The sequence below is a fragment of the Lutra lutra genome, chromosome 10 (genome assembly GCF_902655055.1).
Source record: "Lutra lutra chromosome 10, mLutLut1.2, whole genome shotgun sequence".
Lineage (NCBI taxonomy): Eukaryota > Metazoa > Chordata > Mammalia > Carnivora > Mustelidae > Lutra > Lutra lutra.
In genome coordinates this window covers 8,172,295-8,193,455 of record NC_062287.1, presented here as the reverse complement: position 1 = coordinate 8,193,455, position 21,161 = coordinate 8,172,295, and the positions used below count along the sequence as shown (strand labels likewise).

The following is a 21,161-nucleotide window of genomic DNA, read 5'->3' as shown; positions in this document are numbered from 1 at the left end:
CTGCACACAGACACCCCACAGACAGCCCAAAGAAACAGGGAGTGAGACCCCTTTGCATCCCGGGCCTTGCTTTTATTGTATTTTAAACATTTTGCCCACCTTTCCACAGACAGAGCAGGAGTCCTCAAAGATGCTCTGTATTTCTGCCTCAAAGGTAGCTCTGGGAGACCCGAGTGACTTAGGGGGCCCTTCCTGACCCCTGGGGCCAGGCTGGCCCACCAGACTGATTTCTGGATCCCTAGTCTTCAATTTAAGGGAAAATCTCAGGTTTTGGGGAGTGACCTTGGCAGCCAGTAGGTATCACACAGCAGGGAGTCCCTCTGGCCCCAGGTTGCAGGCTGCAGGCCCCGCAGAGGCCTCTGCCTTGTGCCTCATCTCCTCCTGGCCCCGCCTGGCCACCAGCGGCTTGCTTGCCTGCCTTTGGCCGACTCTCTGACTGGGCCCCAGACCCTGCAGGTTCAAGACAGAATGCCTGCCCAGTAAGACCCTTTGCTTGTCCACCAGGAGCTGGGATGTCTGTGGGGCCTCACCCTTGAGATTTTCTGAGGCTGGAGTTTCTTGCCCTGGGAAGCTCCCCCTGCTCTCCTCTCGCTCTGGCTCGAGCCATCCCTGCCCTTTTTGCTGCACGAGTATGGGTTGAGAAACCTTGATCTTGGTTCTTGCTCATTTTAGCTGAAAGGACATGGCTTTGTGTTCAGGCCTTCACACTCTGCGTGAGGTGGGAGATTCCGGACACGGGGCTGCGGGGCTGGGGAAGCTGAGCCCCTCCCAAATGATGTAACTGTGCTGGGTAATATTCTCCAAGCACGTGTTGTTTCTCTTGTGTGTGATTTGGAAGCTCAGGGAAACAGGAGTGGTGTCCAGAGAGGAAGTCAGTGCCAGGCCAGATCCCCTTCTAGCCCCTGGGGGAAGAGGGAAGCCCAGAAGACAGAGAGGCAGGAGGGGGTTCCCTTTGCAAATGAGCCAAGACACTCCCAGGATGCCAGTCCAGACGATGGTTACGGGCCCTGTTCCCTGAGTTCTCTGCAATGCCAGGAGTGGGGCTGAGCCCCGAAGGCCACCAGAAAAATTATCTGAATTCCCTTGAGTGTGTCCACTGGAGGGTAGGAATGGGGGTCTCCGAGGTGACAAGGCACCGGGAGTCTGGGATGGGGAGGAGCTAGGCTTGGCAGGGGATCTGGGCTGGGAGCACTTGAGATGGCACCTGGCCCTGGAGGGCAGGATGGGGTGTGTCTGTCTCTAGTCCCTCTGGACTCTGTCAGCCTCTGCAGTCTCTTTCCACAGAGGCCTTTGAGCCTGGATAGTGTCTCCCTGATGGGCGTCGGGCCTGGGGAACAGACTCGTGAGGAGGGAAGGACCCTGGGAGTTCAGAGAGCCCCTGTTTCCTGTCTCCCTGCCCTGCCCGGTGTGGGCACTGCTCCTTCTGATGGAATAGTGAACAAACCTGGGGACGTGGGAGGGTCTCTTGTCCTCAAAGCTTCGTTCATTTTTTCTTTTCTCTTTTGTCTTCCTCCTTTTTGTTTTCCACTTATTTTTTGTTTGCTTTTTAAGATCTTTCTTTTGGACTTCCTATTTTTTCCAACTTCCTCCCTCCCTCCCTCCCTCCCTCCCTTCCCCTCTTCCTTCCTTTTTTCTTTCTTACTTCTTGTCACTGCCTTCCTCCATTTCTTGCCTGCATTGCTGTTTTTCTCCCTGGCCCCCTGAGTCTATTTGGGGAGCTTTCTCATGTTTTCGGGCTTCCTTTCCTCGCTAACCTCTCGTTTTGCGTGGAGATGGGCAGCGGTGCTAGGAGGCACCTGAGTTCCCTCGGTGACATCCCTGAGGCTGAGGTTCAGCTACGTGGTATTTGCTGAAGGCAGGCGGAGGTTGGGGGCCACAAGACACGAGATCCTTGGAAGTCACAGGGTCTGTAGAGACAGAGAGGAACACTGCCCCTTCCTTGAGAAGCCTCTGCCTGGACCATGGCAGCCTTTCTGGGGGTTTCTGTGTTGGGAGGGATGTTCCAGCACCTGCACTAGCCAGCAATTTCAGAAAACTGGGTTTCCTCACACCTCAGCCCTGTTTTGAGAAATGCGTCTCCCAATTTTTACCTCTATATAAAGGAGTTTGGGTTGCTATAATTTGTATAATTGCAAAACCCCAGCACAGATATTTAAGATCCAATCATCACACTTGTGGGTGAAAGGGAGAGTCCTTTCTAGAAAGTCCCATCAGTCTTACCTCCAGATCCTCGTGGGTCACGAGGCCTGGAGCAACCAGGTCTACCCCGGGACCCCATAGAGTTGGATGGTCCTCCCAGGAGACTATTTTTTTTTTAAAGGTGTCATTTAGTGAGTGTTTATTGGACATGAGGCGCTGTCTTGTACAGTCTCCGTATTTCACAGATGAGGCTCGGAGTGTTAAGCGATGCACCCAAGATTCTTGAGCACATAAATGTCAGGATTGGGTCTTAAACTCTGGTAAATATGATGCTAACACTGTCTCTCTTAACTCTCAGGGTTGTCTTCCTGATCCTTTATAACAGAGGCTTGCAAACTTTTTTGACTTCAACCCACAATAATAAATCCATTTTACATGTTCACATACTATGTAACAACATACACGTTTATTTAACAGATTCTTCATGCAACAAGGTACACCTACGTATATGAGGTATTCTGACATCCTCTATCCTATCTTTTCCATTTCATTCTATTTGTGAAAAATATATTTGTGAGAAATATATGCTGGGCGTCAGGAAGATCATTTGCTGAGCCACGAATGAGTTGTGACCAGCACTGGAAAAATTCTGTGAGACAGGCACGCACACTTGCCCTCACGGTACATGTGGAAGTGTTTCGAAGTGTTTTTTGTATTCCTGTCAGGGTGTGCGAGGAGACCAAGGCAGGGCGGTGTACTGATGTGGAAGGATTCTGTAGAGACGGGGAGCACCAGAACCCCTGAAGGGGAGCCCGGCTGGAGGAGAGGGTGAGCTGCTCGTTAAGGTAATTAATTACAGTTTGTGCTTCTCAGACTAGGGACTCTTCCCTCTCGCTGAGGGCACTGTCACCTCCAAGGTGTCTGCCCTGAAATCCTGATAATCAATCTGGGGTTTTAATAAAAGACAGAAAAAAGAAAAATATTATGAGCTTTCAACAGGTCTTAACAGGCTCACTTGCTTCAAAACACAACACAGGGTCCTGATGTTTGGATGTTGAAAGGGACCTTTGAGGTGTGAGAGAGACTTCGATTCTTCTCCCAACATTCTAGCCTCTGGCTCCCTCCACTGCTTGGCTGAGCTCCTGGCCCATGGAGGAAATGGGAGCTCTGTCTTCGTAAGGGACCCCATTCTGCCATTTAAATATAATGACCACTGATTGAGTCAAAACGCAATGAGGTATTAATTGTGCAACTACTACGTATTGAGAATGATATCAAGCATCCTGGCTTCTGCCATCAACTGCTCTGTAAATAACATGGGATACCTGTCTTCCCCTTTCCATTCCACTCTTTCTCCACTATGGGTTTGTCTGGTTCATTCACTGATTCACTCTTTTAACAGCATATACTGATCACCTGCTCTGGCCAGGCTCCGTGCTGAGCCTAAAGAGGTCATGCCCAAGCCTGCCTCTGCCCTGAGCCATTTCTTTTTGAAGCTCATTATCTGTAGTTTCTCTAATTTTTCACTTATTATAGTTTTTCAGGTCTCTGAACCACTGAGCTCAGAAACCCTCTAGTTTGTCACTGACCTTCTTAGAGTTACCGAGCACCCAGAATAATGGGAAGAGAATACATTTATTTTGAAAGTTTTAAATGGAATATTTAACTGAATTTTGGGGGCAGGCTTTCCTATGCAAGTGACACCGCAGAGCATTATGTCCCCCCCCTGTCCCGAAGTAGGAGATTTCATGAATATGAAAAGATTTTCAGTATAAGGAGAAGGGGGAGTTTATTTCCTCCAAATTTGACTAAGGCTCTAAAATTCTCTTTATTAATGCAAAGTTCCTTTGTCATTTTAACTTTAGGACACTGTTACCAAACCTTGAGGGGAATATCAAGTTCCAGAAACATGGCAGAAGCAAGTCCTTCCTGGGCCCAAAGTGAATGTTTGGTTCATAGGAAAATGACCAGGAAGACTCACAGCTGGAGGTTGTTTAATGATTTGTGGTAACTCAGTCTCTTCCCATAAAACATCTGAAGTTTTAACTTTCCCTCAAGAAGCTTCTGTAGGGAAGAAGCATTTGATAATTTATCATTCAAATAAGATACTGTCAGATACTGCTTGACAAGTTCACCTTGTACTTAAAACATTTTCTTGTGCAATATTTGAGACATACAAAAATATATAAAGATGACTGTGATAAAAGCCTATGAATATAAGATTTTTTTTTTATTTATTTGACAGACAGAAATCACAAGTAGACAGAGAGGCAGACAGAGAGAGAGAGAGGAGGAAGCAGGCTTCCTGCTGAGCAGAGAGCCCGATGCGGGGCTCGAAGCCTATGAATATATTACCAAGGTTAAGAAAGAAAAGAAAATCGAGTGACCTTTCATTTAAGACTAAATTAATTTATTGAGCATTAAACTTTTAGCTGATTCCACTCAAGATATTTCATTAGGAAGTAGGTCAGTAGGGATATTTATCACTTTTCCTAATGCAGAAGAGTTCATTCTTAAATATTATTTGTTTTGTCCACATTTTCTTCCCTTTGGAACTTGTGAAGATTTCTTACTGTCCTCCTCTTTTGGCCTGTAATACGCTAACAATGATAGTGCCAATTGCAAACCCACACATCTTATTAATCAGAGGTTAAGAGCAGAGGATATTTCTGTAGCAAAGATCAAAGATAACATCGTGTTATCATTTACAGATAATATTAGAAGATTTCCTTAACCTGATCTTTAGGGATTCTGGCTCCATATCTGTTTGTCCTATTCGTTTTAATTCCAGCAGAGATAACACCCAACTTTGAATATCTTTTATTTGTAAGATTTCTTAACAACCTATTATAGTACATGTAGCTACTAAATGAATATATAACCATTTTTATATGGTTATAGATAACCTACGTCGAAGTTCAGTAGTATTCCTTTTTGGAGATACTTAAAAATACTAAGCCAATCATCTTAAATATATTACCACTGCTACTATCAGCTTTTGCAGAGACGATGTCTAATGTGAAATACTAAACGTGGTAGGGTTTTCTTACATATCAGTCCCAGAGAGATGTCACCCATAGAGTCAGGGTCTAAAGAGTGAATCTTTTTTGTAGTATAATTTTAAGTTCAATTTAACAAAGATTTTGCTGAGCACCTAGAACATGCTGGGCACTAACTAAGCTGGGTGCTGGGGACACATGGCTGAGCCATTTATGAGTCCTGGCTGGATGAGTCTGGTCAGAGACTTACTTTTTAGCTACAGTGGCTGATTTCACATTTAGGCTCTCTAGAGTCAGTACTTACTGAATATGGCCTGTAAAGGAACAGTGTAGTTTTTTTAATACAAAGGATACTTGAGACAGAACCCAAAGATAGGACCTAGAGAAAGTATGATTTTGGTGTAGGGTTGGTAGAATCACTATAATGTTGAGGCGACTTCAACCTTGGATCCATCCATTGTAGCCATTTCAGTTTTTATTTTTTTTTAAAGATTTTATTTATTTATTTGAAAGAGAGGCAGTGAGAGAGAGCATGAGCGAGGAGAAGGTCAGAGGGAGAAGCAGACTTCCCGTGACCTGGGAGCCGGATGCGGCACTCGATCCCGGGACTCCGGGATCATGACCTGAGCCGAAAGCAGTCGTCCAACCAACTGAGCCACCCAGGCGTCCCTCATTTCAGTTTTTAAAGGGTTACTGATGTTTTATTTCTTGTGACTATATTATTTAGATTTACATATTAAAGAAAGGAGCACAAAGATGCTAGTAATACTCCTTTTAAAAAAGATTTTATTTTTGTGTGTGAGAGAGAAAGGGAGGGCGAGATTGAGAGAGCACAAACACGAGCAGGAGGAAGGGTAGAGGGAGAAATAGGAAGCCAGATGCAGGGCTCTATCCTAGGACCCTGGGATCCTGACCTGAGCCAAAGGCAGACGCTTAACTGACTGAGCAACCCAGGTGCTCAAATAGTAATACATATTTATGTGTGTGCGTGAGTGTGTGTATACACATCTGTACGTGGGCACATGTGTATTTTACTTTAAGGGTTAGGAATTCTTCTCCCTTTGTGGAGTTTCATGTTGAGAATGCTAGTACTTCAGAGTACTAGAGTATTTCCTCCCTTCCCACAAGAGTACCATTATATCCCATTATTAACTGAGCTGTAGCAAATCATACTGCTCATGTAAGAGCATTTATAAAACAAACAAAGTAAAGATGTGGTTTTCTTTCATTCTTTGGGGTTTGCATAACATTACAAGAGGAACACAAACACTCTCAGCTACGCACTGTTAATGTCCGTTTCCAGTGATTTGGGGGAGGACTGTGTATCACAGTTTTTGCAGGGAGAAAATTCACTTTCTGGTTCTTCTTGACATTATTATCTAGCTAGCTTTCTTGGGTGACTTGAACTCGCCGTCACCATCTCTGCTTACTTTCACCCTTAAAGGACCTAAAAGAGATAGTGTTGTGAACCTGAGTTCTCTGATTTTCCCTGCTTTCCCCAGCAAAGTTATGAGCTTGAGGATAGCAGGTTTAAAGAAGCAGAGGGAGAGGAGAATGTATATATATTTTTTTCTGATGCTGACATTGTGGATTATTGTGCCCAGATGCAGTAAGTCTCTGACGTGCAGAGGGACAGGGAGCACACTCGAGTGGGAAATGGGGTAGAGTAATAGGATTCATTTCCGTGTCATAATTTTGTAGCTTGGTTTCACTTTTTGACAAAGTATTGTCAATCCCCAGGACAGTAAACCAGAACCAAATCGAAATGTCCTCAGAAGAGTAAACCAGAACCAAATCGAAATATATGTAATAATATAGAAACATATTGTCAAACTAACTAGAATGCCTAAAAATCATTTACTACTTGGAATTACTAACATCACTTCCCACACCTCCATCCCCTTTAGACCAGGTGGCTGAAATGGGTACTAGACGCCATACAGGCCTGTGTATGTCTCCTTTCTTGTAAATCAGTTTTGCGAAGCATCGTGAAAGGGCTGAGATGCTTTAAGAAGAATGTGCATGGCAGTGCATTTCCTGCATTTCCCTCCATTTTGAGGTCTGGCTGCTAAGCTTTCCTTACCTGAGGGCCAGCGTGCCCTTAGGTTGTGAGATGACATAATCTGTGAGAAGACAAGTGCAGACCAAGGGAAGTGAGCATGTCTAACATTTAGCTTTACGACCAAACCCAAGTTAAAGCCACTAAAGACAGTCTGATGGTCTACACGCTGGTATTGTACTGTGTGCTACTCTGTAACAACGATCAGCAGCAGGTGGCTGGAACTATTATGAAGTGTATGCAACCCATGTAGAAAAATGGCTCTTGATCTCTTCTTTCAGGTGCAGGGACCTGGGTGACCAATGGCTCTGCCGAAGATCCCAGGACCAGGACTGAGGCCTCAAGTCTCACTGGACTTAAGAAAGAGCAACTTTCTTGGCCACAGTAGGATTTGCCCCTTTCTAGTGAAGAGCTAATATGGAGAGAAGTAAGGATCAGGCTGTGACACCGTGTGGCGGGAGGGAGGAAGTAGGGGCAGGGGACCCAGGAGAGGGCAGCCCAGCATGTGGGGACTGTCAGTGCTCCTTCCTGATCTGCTCCTTCGGGGATGCTCTCTCGTGGGAGGCTCTGTACCCGGCATTTCTGTGGGCACTCCATAAATTGGAAGTGTGACTGCTTAACCAGAAAATAGACATGAAGGCACGGAGAAGGTAGAGTATCAGTCACTTCTAAATGTGAATTAATGTCCTTGTTTGATGGTAGAGCATGGGACACTGTAACAGAGGGTGTGATGGAAACTGTATTGAGTGGCTTTAGACAACCAGTGGAAATGAGAGCAAAGGGCCCCCAAGAGATGGAAGAAAAAAAGTGTTGGGCCAAGAGGCACCAGAAGGGCCAGGAAAATGTGATAAAAGAATATAGAAAGGAAGGTGTCAGGAAAGTAGTAGAAGGAGTCGGGGTGGGACCTGTGGGCCTCGACTCACACTTTGCAAAGTCAGAGTGTGTGTGAGGCCTTTATGACTGGCTTGGCCAGTAGCCAGGCCCACGGCTTGATGGGAATTACTTTGTGAACTCAACTGGCGAAGGAATGTACCCCGATCACACTTACTTGAGACCGAGGGAGGCGTCAGATGTATTTCTTCATTTATATATGGTAAGAGCTGTACATTTTGGACCAATGAGCCATCAGCAAGGTCTTCCTTCAAATGGTATGTGTTGTGTATCATGCTGTTGGTGCACACCTGGCCATAGGTCCTGCTCCAAGGCCCCTGTACGTCTTGGTGTTTTGTGGTCTGCTGTTTCTTGCCAGCAGCCCAGTTCTGCTCTCACTATTTTCCTTATTTATTCTTACTTCATTACAGGATATCCATTTTATCAATCCACTCTGATGACTATAGGTTTTTCCACCAGAGAAACAATGTCTGGCATGATTAAGGCTACCACGGATCAAAGAAAGTTTTGGGCTCATATCATTTTTTGGATGAGACTTATTTTTGGACATCCCAGACTTTAGGGCAGAATCAAAGCTATGTATTTATGAAGCCATAGTCTCCTGCCCTCATCCTGTTTTAAAGACAATAAAACATTTGTATGTGGTGCTATATTTTTACAGGGCCTTCACAAGTCACTAAGGAAGAAATGTATATAATATTTTTCTCTTGGGCGCCTGGGTGGCTCAGTGGGTTAAGCCGCTGCCTTCGGCTCAGGTCATGATCTCGGAGTCCTGGGATCGAGTCCCGCATCGGGCTCTCTGCTCAGCAGGGAGCCTGCTTCCTCCTGTCTCTCTGCCTGCCTCTCTGCCTGCTTGTGATCTCTGTCAAATAAATAAATAAAAAAATCTTTAAAAAAAAATATTTTTCTCTTTAAAAATTTTAAAAAGAAGATTATTTATTATTTATCATTTATTTATTATCATTTATTTATTTAGAAAGGGGGGAGGGGCAGAGGAGGAGGGAGAGAACGGAGTACAGAGCCTGATGTGGGGCGCGATTTCACGACCTTGAGATCACTACCTGAGCCAAAATCAAGAGTTAGTTGCTCAACTGACTGAGCCACCCAAGTGCCCCAATACTTTCCTTTTTAAAAATCACATGGCATAAAATGAGTTTTGTTATATGTGCCCTAATCTATATTATGTCCTATGCTTTCTCTCTTACTATAGAACACACTTAGTTCATAACTAAGAAAAACTGAACAGTTCATTTCATGATCTGCACAAACTTTTTAATGTAATTTGAGAAAAATATGAGTGCTAATGGTGATATTTCAAAGGTAACAGAAATTTGGAAATGTGATGGGTTACTACAGTTCCAACGCCACACGCATAGACTGTGTCTCACTAGAATATAGTCCCTGATATCCTGAATTAACGTGAGGCTGTATTTCAGTGGGGCTGTGGGAGGGAGGATTACGAATAAATGCTGCGGTCCCTCTACAAAGGGTGGCACGATGGCCTCTTCTGGACGTCCAGTTCCAAATGAGCTGGAAAGACCCTGAAAACAATCTGCCAAATCCAGAAGCCAGCTCAGAGGCCAGCATGGCTGGAGTCCCGTGGCACACGCCTCAGTAAGCTCTACGGCATTCGTACGACCCCCAGGCCATGCTTCCGTCTTCCTTGGTCCATGAAGAAGGGTCCTGAAGGCCAGACGTGTCTGCCCCCTCATCCAGGGAGAGGGGCACCACCTTGTGTGGTAGGTCGTTGGACATGGTCATGAGAGGGGTGAAGGGATAGGGGGGTGGCGTGGGGTACCCTGGCACGTGGTACAGATCCTCTAGTGCGTGCAGTGAGTAGGGCTGAGCCCCGGGCAGGGGGGCCCCCCAGCTGGAGCTCCTGTGCGGGGTGGCGCTCCCCGACTCCAGCTGGGAGAGGCAACTCACGCTGGGCGACAGGGTCTGCTGGGTGTCGGCGGGCACGGGGTCGGGCTGGCTGAGACCATCGGGCACTGTTTGCTCCCACGAGTCCCTCTGAGGAGAATGGAAAGGTGCCTGGGGTTAGTCACCAGGGGACACTTGGATGCAGACAGATTTCCTCACCAACACCAGCTGCTGGCAGACGCGGCTTCCAGGGCAGACTCGGTGTCCCCTCTCTGCTGTTCCAGCCTCCTTACCAGGCAGCTCTCCCCTCTGGGGTTTGACACCAGCAGTGTCTGACTCTAGCATTGGACCCCCTAGATCTATTACAGTCTCCTTTCCCAGAAAACAACATTAAATGAGTAAAATGAGAGAACAACAGAATGGACATTTATACAGCATTTCACCATTTCCAACATTCCATGTCTTGCATTTCTTTTGAGCCTCACAATACATGGGCTCCTAATGCCCTTTCCACCCTGGGGACGGCAGCTCCGGCTCCTCCACGAGGGAGGGGGGTCTCTGAACCATGTAGTGGGCTTTTGCCCTCCGTGAGCCAAGAGGTAGGAGCTTCCGTAGGCTTGGAGCCAGAAAGGTTTTGGTTCAGTCCCTGACTGTGCCCGGTACTCCGTTCCTGACTTTGAGTACCTCACTTTGTTCATCTGTAAAATGGGGCTTCAGTAAGTCTATCCGGAGCTGTTGCAAGTGTTCAATGAACAGAGGCACAGGGAAGTTTCTGCTCGGAGCAGGAACTCCATGATCGTGTTAATTACCCCCCCCCCCCTTAGTCCCATTTTTAGAGATTCATTCCTGTAGTTGAAGACTTTGCAGCTTTCTCTAAGATGGGTGTTAGTATTCTTCAGATCTTTATGAACTCACCTCTTTGTTAGGATTGAGGGAAAACCAGATTCTATAGGGTAGAAAGATCGTGGGAGGGGCGGCCTGGGGACTGGGAGGGAAAACGGCCTGATGTGCTGCCCTGACGGGGTACAGCCTGGTCTGTGGGAGATGGGACCTCCGTACTCTTTCCTTGTGTGTGGGAGGAAGATGGGCGAACATCTGGCAAGATTAGCAGAGTACTAACAAAGTGGGTAGAGATCCTGCGGTGTGGTCGTCCCCTCCTGATCCCAAGGATGGACCTGCTTGCCATCACGGTGGGTGTGGACCTTTGAGGGAGGCCCCTCAGAGCGCATCCTGGCCCAGCAGCCTCAGGGGTGCGCAGGGTGAGCCAGAGCTTGCTTCCACCCGGTTCCCAGGCGCAGGGACTGGCCAGGTGCGCGCGATCCCGGGCCTCACCTTGCTCCCGAACCGTGAACCACGGGCATACTCACAAGCATGAAGTGCGTGCTGGGGTCCCCAGCGAAGGGTGGCGGCAGGAGCGGCGGCAGGGGCGAGGCGCCAAACAGAGAGCCAGTGCTGGGGGTCAGGCCGGGGGGCCGGTGGTCTCCGTAGGGCTCTGGGAAGTAGGAATCCAGGAGGCCCAGGTGGCTCTGCCCTGTGGGGGCCTCGCAGGCAAAGGGCTTGGCCGCTGGGCCTGAGCTGCAGACCTCGTTTGCGAACTGTCTGGTGTGGAAGTCTGAGTCAGAGAGGAACGATCTTCTGACCCCGTAGTAACCCGACATTACCGGTGAACCTGTTGCCAAACGGAAAACAAACCGTCAAAAATGTCCCCATGGGAAGTCTGGGCCTATCTGCGGCCGCTGAGACTCTCCACGAGGGAAATGGTCTTTCTAACGCGGGCCGGATACCAGGGCAAACACTGAAACAGAGAGAGGTCTTGAAAAGCATTAAATATTGCTGCATTGCCTCTTCTAACCCGTCCAGCCCAAATAACCAATGTGTTTCGGCTTCACTCTGCCTTCGGAGAGCAGTTCATTGGGCGTGGTGCGGACACTCTTCTCACCCACTCACTCAACACACTGTGCATTTCCTGTGTCCCAGTTACTGCTCTAGGAAAAGTCTGGCCCTAAAGGGAAAAGAAAATGTCTTTTTCTTAGTGTCCGAGCTCTGTCCCCATATCACAGGACTGTTAACAACAGGCTGCTTCTGGGCGTCTATAACCTTGTGGTGCTGTAACCCCACGCCACATCAGAGTAGCTCCTACTCTTTTGTGTACTGACCTTCTGACATGTGTCTTGCACCCGGCAGGCAGCATGATGGCTCACCTGCTTTGGGATGGTGGAGCGTCTGTGCCACCAAATCAGAGGACTTCAAAAAATGTGTTTTCTGGCTTCGAAGAGTCTCGTGTTATTTGCTGCCCTCTTGTGTCCATGCAGAGTCCCTGACTCAGTTCACCTGGGCCCTGGGAGAGTTGGGGAAGAGAATACCTCACACGAAAAGTTTCCCTTGGTGAAAACAGGGGAAGGAGCGGAAGCTAAGAAGAATCTCATTTATGGCAAGGCCTGTGGAAATGTTCCATAAAGGAAGAGAGGTGTTTGCCGCAGCCTTCCAGTCCAGCAGCTCGGCTGTAGCAGGAAACACGTGACCATTTAGCACACGTTCAGGGACGTAGACTGTAGCTCTGTCAAGTGAATGGTTTGATTATTCCAGCTGGTGGTGGATGTGGTCTGATTCGCTGAGATCTACACCCCGAGGTCACAGAAAGGCTGAGCTGGGAAAGGATGCAGGTGCCTCTCTGACCTTCCCCCAAACAGAGTGGGCCACTTGCGGACTCTGTCCCCACCCACTCTGCTCTCTCGTCCACAGGGAGAGAAGACCCTTCTCCCCGGTTGCTGGGACACAGTCACATATCACTCTACCCGCACGGCTCTTTGGCCCTTGCCACGCGGTGTGGTGCTGGATGTTATGCTAACTACTCCCGCACCGGAGTTACAACCTCTTTCTAAACCACCTGTCACCTCCATGGGGCAGAGCTTGTGTCTTACACATTTGCTGTAAATCCAGGAGGATAATACTGGGTTTAACAATTATATGTAAATCTATTCATTCATTCAGAGGAAATCAAAACTCCGTGTAGAAACTTCCATCAAATTCTACTCACTCTACTCTCCTCTTAAATTCCCTAACCCCAAACTTCTAATCTGCTCGTGAATTGGAAAGCTGCGGTTAGGGATTTCATCATAAGCATAGTTTCACAGAAGAAAAAAACATGTGCACGTGGAAAATTAATATCAATAGAAAAAATTCTGTTTCGTGCCATGAATTTATATCCATGGGACTCATTAAGGCTGAAAAGAAAATGAAGAATAGGTAAACGAGGCTTCCAGGATCTCACGTCTTCGCTTCCAATTTCCGAATAAAAACCACCACCAAGGAAAAAAAAAAAAACCTGTGCTCTCTCCAGCATATATTTTTTTCTCCTTAAAAAGGGGAAGGATAATTTGAGATAGTAAGAAAAGCTGCAAAAATGTCCTTCTATAGAAGGGAGCAGATTCCAAGGATGGTAACCATGATTGGAAAACACAACACGAGACACTCAGATAAGCGGCATCTCCTGTGGTTCTCATTCCTCTTCTTACCCAGCTCTGAAGCTTACTGAGATTGCTGAGAAAACCTGTGCCACTTCTGAAAGTAGTATGTGTGTATGTGTGTGCGTGTGCACGCATGTTCACGGGAGTCCCCAATCCTATCACTAAGAACGAGAATGCCCCTTTCCCATCCCTGCGGGAGGGCATAACGAGACATATGCACTGAAATGAAGACCAGATGCTTATCTAAGCGCCTGACCTCTAGAGAGCACCCAATAAATGGTAGTTCCTCCATCTGCCCACCGGCCTCTCTCTTGTTTTAAAGCAGGTGCACAATCTGTAGGATCACGGTGCTGGAATTTTATACATTTTAAAATTGTATCAAGGGCCTAATGGTTATTGTTTCTGCTTGGTAAGCTTCTGCTGGGCAAGGGATGGAAAGGCTGCCTTCAAGACAGAATGAACTCTGAATTCAGGAATGACTGAATTAAGTCTGTCTTCACTGATTTTACATTTTAAAAATGCCTAGTTTGAAAAAGTAAAATTTCCAAAGTGCCATAAGGCAGTTATAAAAGAATGGAAACCCCAGAGCCTGAGTTGAACGCAAACGGGAATTAGTCACCTGCTCCTTGAGCTCAAGTACTCACCGGGCATCTGAGCGAAAGGAGACTGGGGGTTGCTGGCACCGCTCTGGAAGGCAAAAGGCAAAGAGAATGCAAGTGTTTTCTTTAGTTGTTAAGTTTGAATTAAAAAAAAAAAAAAGATTAGGGATACATTTTATTTGCTTTATTTTCTGATACTAAGATTATTTGGGGGTTAAATTGGGAGGGCAAGTGAGAATCAGAATTCAAGTGTCAGGAGGTGCCTGGGGGGCTCAGTTGAGGGTCCAGCTCTTGAATTCCATTCAGGTCCTGATCTCAGGTACTCGGTGGAGGGCGGGGGGAGTCTGCTCGGGATTCTCCCACTCCGTCTGCATCTCCTCCTGCTAACGTGCTCGCTCACTCTCTCAAATAAATAAATCTTAAAAAAAAATTCAAGTATCAGGGAACCAAGTTTTACAAGAGATGAGAGAAACCAAAGTTAGAGTCTGGTAAACATGCCAAAAAGCACAGGCTATATGAAATGGACTAATCTGTCTTCTGTTTTTTATTGTTCATGGCAAATGTAGATCAAGTGATTTAAATACATACAGGACCTTTGAAAATATAACTACATTAAGATGAGGTCATACTGAATGGGGGGGGGACCCTAAATCCAACATGACTGCTGTCCCTCTAAGCAGAGGAGAAAGACACACAGAGACACAGACACAGAGGGGAGAAGGCTACGTGGAGACAGCGGCAGAGATCTGAGGGATACGACCTCCAGTTACGAACCAGCAACCACGGGCGGCAGGAAGAGGGGGGTGTGCCCCCCTGGAGCCTTCGGAGGGAGCTGGCCCTGCTGACACCTTGATTTTGGACTTCTAGTCTCCAGATGGTGCGACAATACCTTTCCATCACTTTTAAAAGCCCCGCCCTCCATTTGTGGCACTTGTTACTCTAGGAAACCTACTATAACTGTCAAGTTACTGACGGTGAAGCAGTCACGGCAGTGTCCTGTGGGAAGTGTTGGGGTTGGGGAAAGACGGAGTGAGCCGGGCACCTAAGCTGGGATCAGTAGGGTGGGGAACGCATGCTGGGGCGGGGAAGGCGGGGTGTTGCCAATGCTGACCTCTGGAGGAAGGGTATCCAGGTGTGCTGAGTCCTAAAATACACAGTTGCAAATTCTAGCTCCACGATGCCCAGGAACAAAGTGATACAAGGAAAAAAGCTGTTGTAGAAATTAAGAGTTCTCAACATCTGGTTCTTTGGATCTGAGCTCCTGACCCTCACAGAGCTATAGATTCTCAAAAGTTGGAAGAGATTTTATACAGAGCTTCGTGCAACCTCCCACCAGGGCCAAAATCCAAAGCCCACATTATTAACACTGGGTGCAGCTAGCTTCCAGGGCTGCAGAGCCCAGCGCCCACTCTGAAAGCCCACTTCTTCTCTGGGCACTTCTGTCACAAAGCAGGCAGAAAAGAATCACCTTCTTCTTTCTCATCTTTTTTGGTCCATACACAATTGGGTTCATCCCTTCTTCCATATATGGCTCTTCAAATATTTGAAGAGAACCCGTTATTTCCCCAAATGTCTTCATCAGTTTGGGCTGCTGTGCCAGATGCTGTAGACTGGGTGGCTTGAACAGGAAACATTTCTCCCAGTGCGGGAGGCTGGAAGGGTGCCCGTGTGGTCGGGGTCTGGGTGGGGGCCCTCTTCCTGCTTTACACATGGCTGGCTTCTCACTCTGTCTTCATGTGGGAGAAAGAGAGATCATCTCTCTCATGTGTCTTCTCCTAGGAGGGCACTAATCCCATTCACCAGGGCTCCACCTCACAACCTAATTCCCTCCCAAAGGCCCCATTTCCAAACACCATCACATTGGGCCTTAGGGCTTTACACATGAATGCTTTTTTTTTTTTTAAAGAAAGGTTTTTTTGTTTGTTTGTTTTTTGAGATTTTATTTGTTTACTTGACAGAGCACAAGCAGGCTGACCAGCAGGCAGAGGAAGAAGGAGAAGCAGGCTTCCCACTGAGCAGGGAGCCCCATATGATGCTCGATCCCAGGACCCCGGGATCATGACCTGAACTGAACCACTCAGGCATCCCTAACATATGAATTCTGAGGGGACACAGGCATTCAGCTCATAGCACTAAACTGGCATTCAGTCTTCACACTGACGAAATCCTTAGAACGTTAACCCTCACTGTGCATCTCCTAACCTACATGAGAATGTGTTCTCTTGTATTTTAGCTCGTTTCTTTATATTACATCTTCCCAAGTTAGATGTCGTAATTGTCACCATCTTATGAAGTAAATCTGTATTAGATTTACTTATATGTTCATCATTTTCTTTGCTTACTCTTCTTTGAGACTTTTTTTTTTAAAGATTCATTTTCCATCTTCTTAAAGTAATTCTTGAGAAAATTCTTTCCTGTAGGTGATGTTGGTGGTAAAATGTTTCAGTTTCCATTTGTCTGAAAATATCGTTTCTCTTATACTTGAAAGATAATACTGCTAGGTCCACAATTGTAACTTTATAGCTATTCCTCTTTCCCCATTTCTTTTTTTTTAATATTTTAAATTAAGATTTTATTTTTTTATTTGACAGACAGAGATCACAAGTAGGCAGAGAGGCAGGCAGAGAGAGAGGGGGAAGGAGGCTCCCCGCTGAGCAGAGAGCCCAATGTGGGGCTTGATCCCAGGACCCTGAGATCATGACCTGAGCCAAAGGCAGAGCCTTAACCCACTGAGCTACCCAGGGGCTCCCTCTTTCCCTATTTCAAAGGTACCCCCTCACTGTCTTTCGGCTTCCAAGCTTGCTGTTGACCTTGCAGTTACACTTTGGACAATTTTTCTTTCCTTTCTGACTGCTTTTTAAAAAAAAGTATTATGGAGGTGTAGTTGACACACGATGTTATTACTGGTTAGATGTACAACCTGGTGATTTGTCAATTCTGTACATCCCTCAGTGCTCAACCATGGTGAGTGCAGTCACCATCTGTCATCGAACAATGTAACTACGAGATTGTTGACCGTGTTTCCTGTACTGTGCTTTCCATCCCTGTGACATTTATTTTGTAGCTGGAGGTTTGTACCTCTTAATCTCCTTTACCCATTTTACCCGTTCCCCCATGGCAACCACCCGTTTGTTCTCTGTATTTAAGAGTCTGTTTGTTACTGGCTTAGCTTTTTACCCTCTAGCTCCATCCATGTTGCTGGAAATGGCAAGATTTTATCCTCTTATGGCTGAGTAACAGTCCACTGTATATATATACACCACATCTTCTTTATCCATTCATCTACTGAAGGACACTTGGGCTGCTTCCGTAAGTTGACTACTGTAAATAATCCTGTCATAAACTGGGTATTGTAGCATGTATGTCTTTGAACTAGTGTTTTTGTATTCTTTGGATAAAGACCCAGTCATGGAATCACTGGACCATAGGGTAACTCTATTTTTAACTTTTTGAGGAAACTCCATACTGTCTTCCACAGGGACTGCACCAGCTTGCATTCCCACCAATGGTGCACGACGGTTCCTTTCTCTCCACATCCTTGCCAACACTTGTTGTTTCGTGTTTTTGGTTGTAGCCATTCTGACAGGTGTGAGCTGGTATCTCATTGTGGTTTTGATTTACATTTCTCTGATGATAAGTGATGTTGAGAATCTTTTCATGTGTCTAATGGCCATCTAGTATTTTCTTTGGAAAAAAAGATTCTATTCAGGTCTTCTGCCCATTTTTAAAAATCTCTACTTTTTAATATACTCCCTTTGTCTTCAGTTTTCTTCAAATTAACTTCATTTTACTTCTGCAAATTTTCAACTCACCTCTCTTTAGATATAGCCCTGTCGGTGTCATCACGATTCTCTCCTTCTGGCACTCTGTTTAGATATATGTTAAATCTTTTACCTTTTTCCTCTATATCCCAAACTTCCCAATATTTTTCTCTATATCCATGAGTCTCTGTTCTGTATTTTGTGATAAATGGCTACAGACTTCTTCAGATCTACATCCAGTTCACTAATTCTTTCTTCAATGTAGTTAGTTGGTTGTTTACTCATACACTGCATTTTTAAAATGATCAATGAATACATATTTTTTCATTTCTATAAATTTCATTTGATTTTTAAAAAACCTGATTGGTAATTTCTGATAGTCTCTAGTTGACTGTTTGCTATTTATTAAGTTACTGTATATTTTGTATTTGGTAATTCTACTATCTAAAAGTTCTAGGAATTCTAATTTGTTTATTGTTTATGCTGACTCTCACTCATAGTGGTTTGCTTCCTTATGCATTTGGTGGTCTTTGGTTGAAGCTTATATCTGATGAACCTTAATCTGTAAAAATCTGGGTCCTAATTTGAGACTGCTTTCCCCAGAAGATTTATGTTTATATTTCTAGGGAGCCAGTTCCCTTCCAGTTTCCCCAGGTTGATCCTGGAGTCCCAAGTTCAGCTCCCCAACCATGGTTACTGTTCAAGGACCAGTTCATGCATAAGGCTGATTTGGACACCTGCTTTCAGGGGAACTTGCCTTTTTGGTGTGATCACCTTCTCATCACTCAATGGCTTAATTTCTGATCAAACTTTTCTCCAGACTCCCATGCCAACACTTCTCCCCCAGTGTCCCCCTTGCTTCAGAGATTTCCCTTATTTTCTGCCAGATCAACAACTGATTAAAACGTGTTTTATGCAGTACCCAGTTTTGTTGTGGGTGAGATCTCCCCACTCCAGACCATCTAGTCTGACCAAAACAACTGAATAGCTAAATATTGCAACTAGATGTAGATATCTTTCTAGCATAAAAGATTCTATTTTCTCATAATTTCTGAATTCTCTCATAGGGATTTAAATTATAACAGAAATAATTCATAAACCCATACTTGTTATTTCATAAGCAAACTGTTACCCACACGCCCACATGTATTATACATATTATCTCATTTAATAATCACCACAATCCCCAAAGACAGGTAATATTATTCTCATCTTAATGATGAAGGATTAGAGAACAGAGAAATAACCCACGTTATTTAGTAGGTGGACCTGATAGTGATAGTGGTGGGTGAGATCCAATAAGCATCTTTGGAATTTCAGAACTCATTTCTTAACTAAAGCACCATGCTGCCTCCCACGCATTTTAATATCTCAAAAACAAAAATACAAACATATCATATATAGTTTAACATTTTTTTTGGTATACATGAGACTTAGGGACATCCAGAGAGAGCATGTAATTATATGAAAGCTCACAAAGAAGACTTAGTGAGACTAATACTCTCCTGTCTGACACATACACACACACACACACACACACACACACACACACACACATATATATTCATGAATATACTATTTTGGGGGATCAGCTTTATTGAGGTACAATTTACATATAATTAAATTCCCAAATTTTAAACATACAATTTGATGAATTTTGACAAATTTTGACAGACTCCTATGACCCACTACTATAATTATGACGTAAAACATTTTCATCAAATTACTAGCTCTAATGCGTCCTGCCCTCTCTCTGGTGGCCTGAGAAATATTTAGGGGGGTAAATATAAAAGGCAATGATAATGCACCATGTCAGTTTGCCTCACAGAACAACAAAGAATTGTGTTCTAAAGGCCCTGGGTAAGGACTGGGAAGGACTTCACTGGAAAGATTTCAGAGCTCATTCCCTCATCTCATTCTCAGATTTTATAGGTTGAGAGAGAAGAGCCTAAAATATGAGTCTTTAGCATGTCACTAATTGTCGTTGCACATACGAAGGGAAAACTTACATTCCTTTCTTCCTTGTTCAAAATATTATGTTCATACATTTACCTCTTACCCTATGAATCCTTCAGGAATAATATTGAAGAGCCCGTAACTTTTGACCAATAAGATGGTATATAATTTTTATTTTGCATACTGCAAACAACAGGATCCTGCAATGCCAGGTAGCCAAATTCAGAGGTTTATATTTGAATGAAATTTGCCAGTCTGCAACTTCCTGTAGCTAACACAGCAGCCTCACAGCTGCCCCAAAGCCCCTCCATGAAAATGAGTTAATTTGAACTAATGGGTCACCGAGGTAGTAAAGTGATAAGATTAGGAGTTTCACCTTGACTACATTTATCATCATTTTTATGACCCTATAATATTTTGGGTGCCAGCCTATTTAAAGAACTATCTTGAAACGTACTAAGGAAAAGATCCCTGACTGGCGTAAGGTTTTTCACCCTGGTATATGGTGTATTTTTAAATTCTAATGACATAGTTTAGAAAGCGTCTCTTTAATTTTTGCTACTAATGCTAAAATAATAATCATAGACCCTTATGAATAGCTGGGCTCCCTTTTTTTTTCCTTTCTTTTTTTAAGATTTGCTGGGCTCCGTAGCACTTTATATATTTAATATCTCATTGTCATTACACCTATGGTCGAGAGATGGGTCAAGCTGGTGATACTATACTCAACATTCTAAAGCCATGTTTGTTTGTTTTAGATTTATATATTTATTTGCGAGAGAGAGAGAGAGAATGAGCAGGAGGGAAAGAAGAAAGAATCTGAAGCAGACTGCACACTGAATGCAGAGCCTGACGCGGGTCTGGGTCCCATGAGTGCGAGATCATGACCTGAGCCAAAAACCAAGAGTTTAGACGCTTAACCAATGAGTCACACCGGCGCCCCTAAAACCAGGTTTTAAGATCTGGATTTAGACCCACCATAGGTCATGTAATTTTCCTTCAACTTTGAAATGAATATGAAGTCAATGCTGGAGGTAACACAGTGAGTCCATGGTTATCCATGTTAGGTTGGAATACCTTCTTCCAGAAGAAAATGGGCACGGAGAATCAGATGCCTCTGTTAATGTTAAAGTATGTGGTAGAAGCAGGGACATTCTGACTGGTGTGAAATCTTATACTATGAATGAACTATGCCAAACCTGTTCTAATTTTATTCATTTTGCAATGTTTGAGGCAGGTTTTGATTTATGGGCCACTTATCTGAGCTGCATAGTAATTTAACCATAAATAAGAAGAACAGTCCATGATGAATAGGAACTACAGTTGGAAGCATCTATCTACCATGTGTCAGGTCCTTTATATGAGGTTATCTTATTATAAACTAGATATTATCATCTCAGGTTTACAAACAAGGAAACCAAAGCCAA

General features: G+C 44.9%; 1 protein-coding gene and 1 long non-coding RNA gene across 3 annotated transcripts in view; one reads left to right on the top strand and one right to left on the bottom strand.

The window, feature by feature from the left end:
- Positions 1-1,578: 1,578 nt before the first annotated feature.
- On the top strand, positions 1,579-8,740 carry LOC125079588 (uncharacterized). 2 transcript variants are annotated; one of them, XR_007121149.1, is made up of 3 exons: positions 1,579-2,984; positions 4,005-4,146; positions 7,479-8,740. It is a non-coding gene; the product is annotated as an uncharacterized LOC125079588 (long non-coding RNA). The 2 variants fall into 2 exon arrangements; XR_007121148.1 differs by having other exon boundaries at positions 1,584-2,984; positions 4,005-4,128.
- A 513-nt stretch (positions 8,741-9,253) lies between these two features.
- The window catches only part of POU2AF2 (POU class 2 homeobox associating factor 2), a 34,695-nt gene continuing 22,787 nt past the window's right edge, over positions 9,254-21,161 (bottom strand). The window contains exons 4-6 of the mRNA XM_047694018.1: positions 14,063-14,105; positions 11,319-11,620; positions 9,254-10,101 (exon numbers count right to left, since the gene is read on the bottom strand). Of these exons, the coding sequence (XP_047549974.1) occupies positions 9,700-10,101; positions 11,319-11,620; positions 14,063-14,105 (747 nt within the window). The 3' untranslated portion in view covers positions 9,254-9,699. The remainder of the gene's footprint in view (positions 10,102-11,318; positions 11,621-14,062; positions 14,106-21,161) is intronic.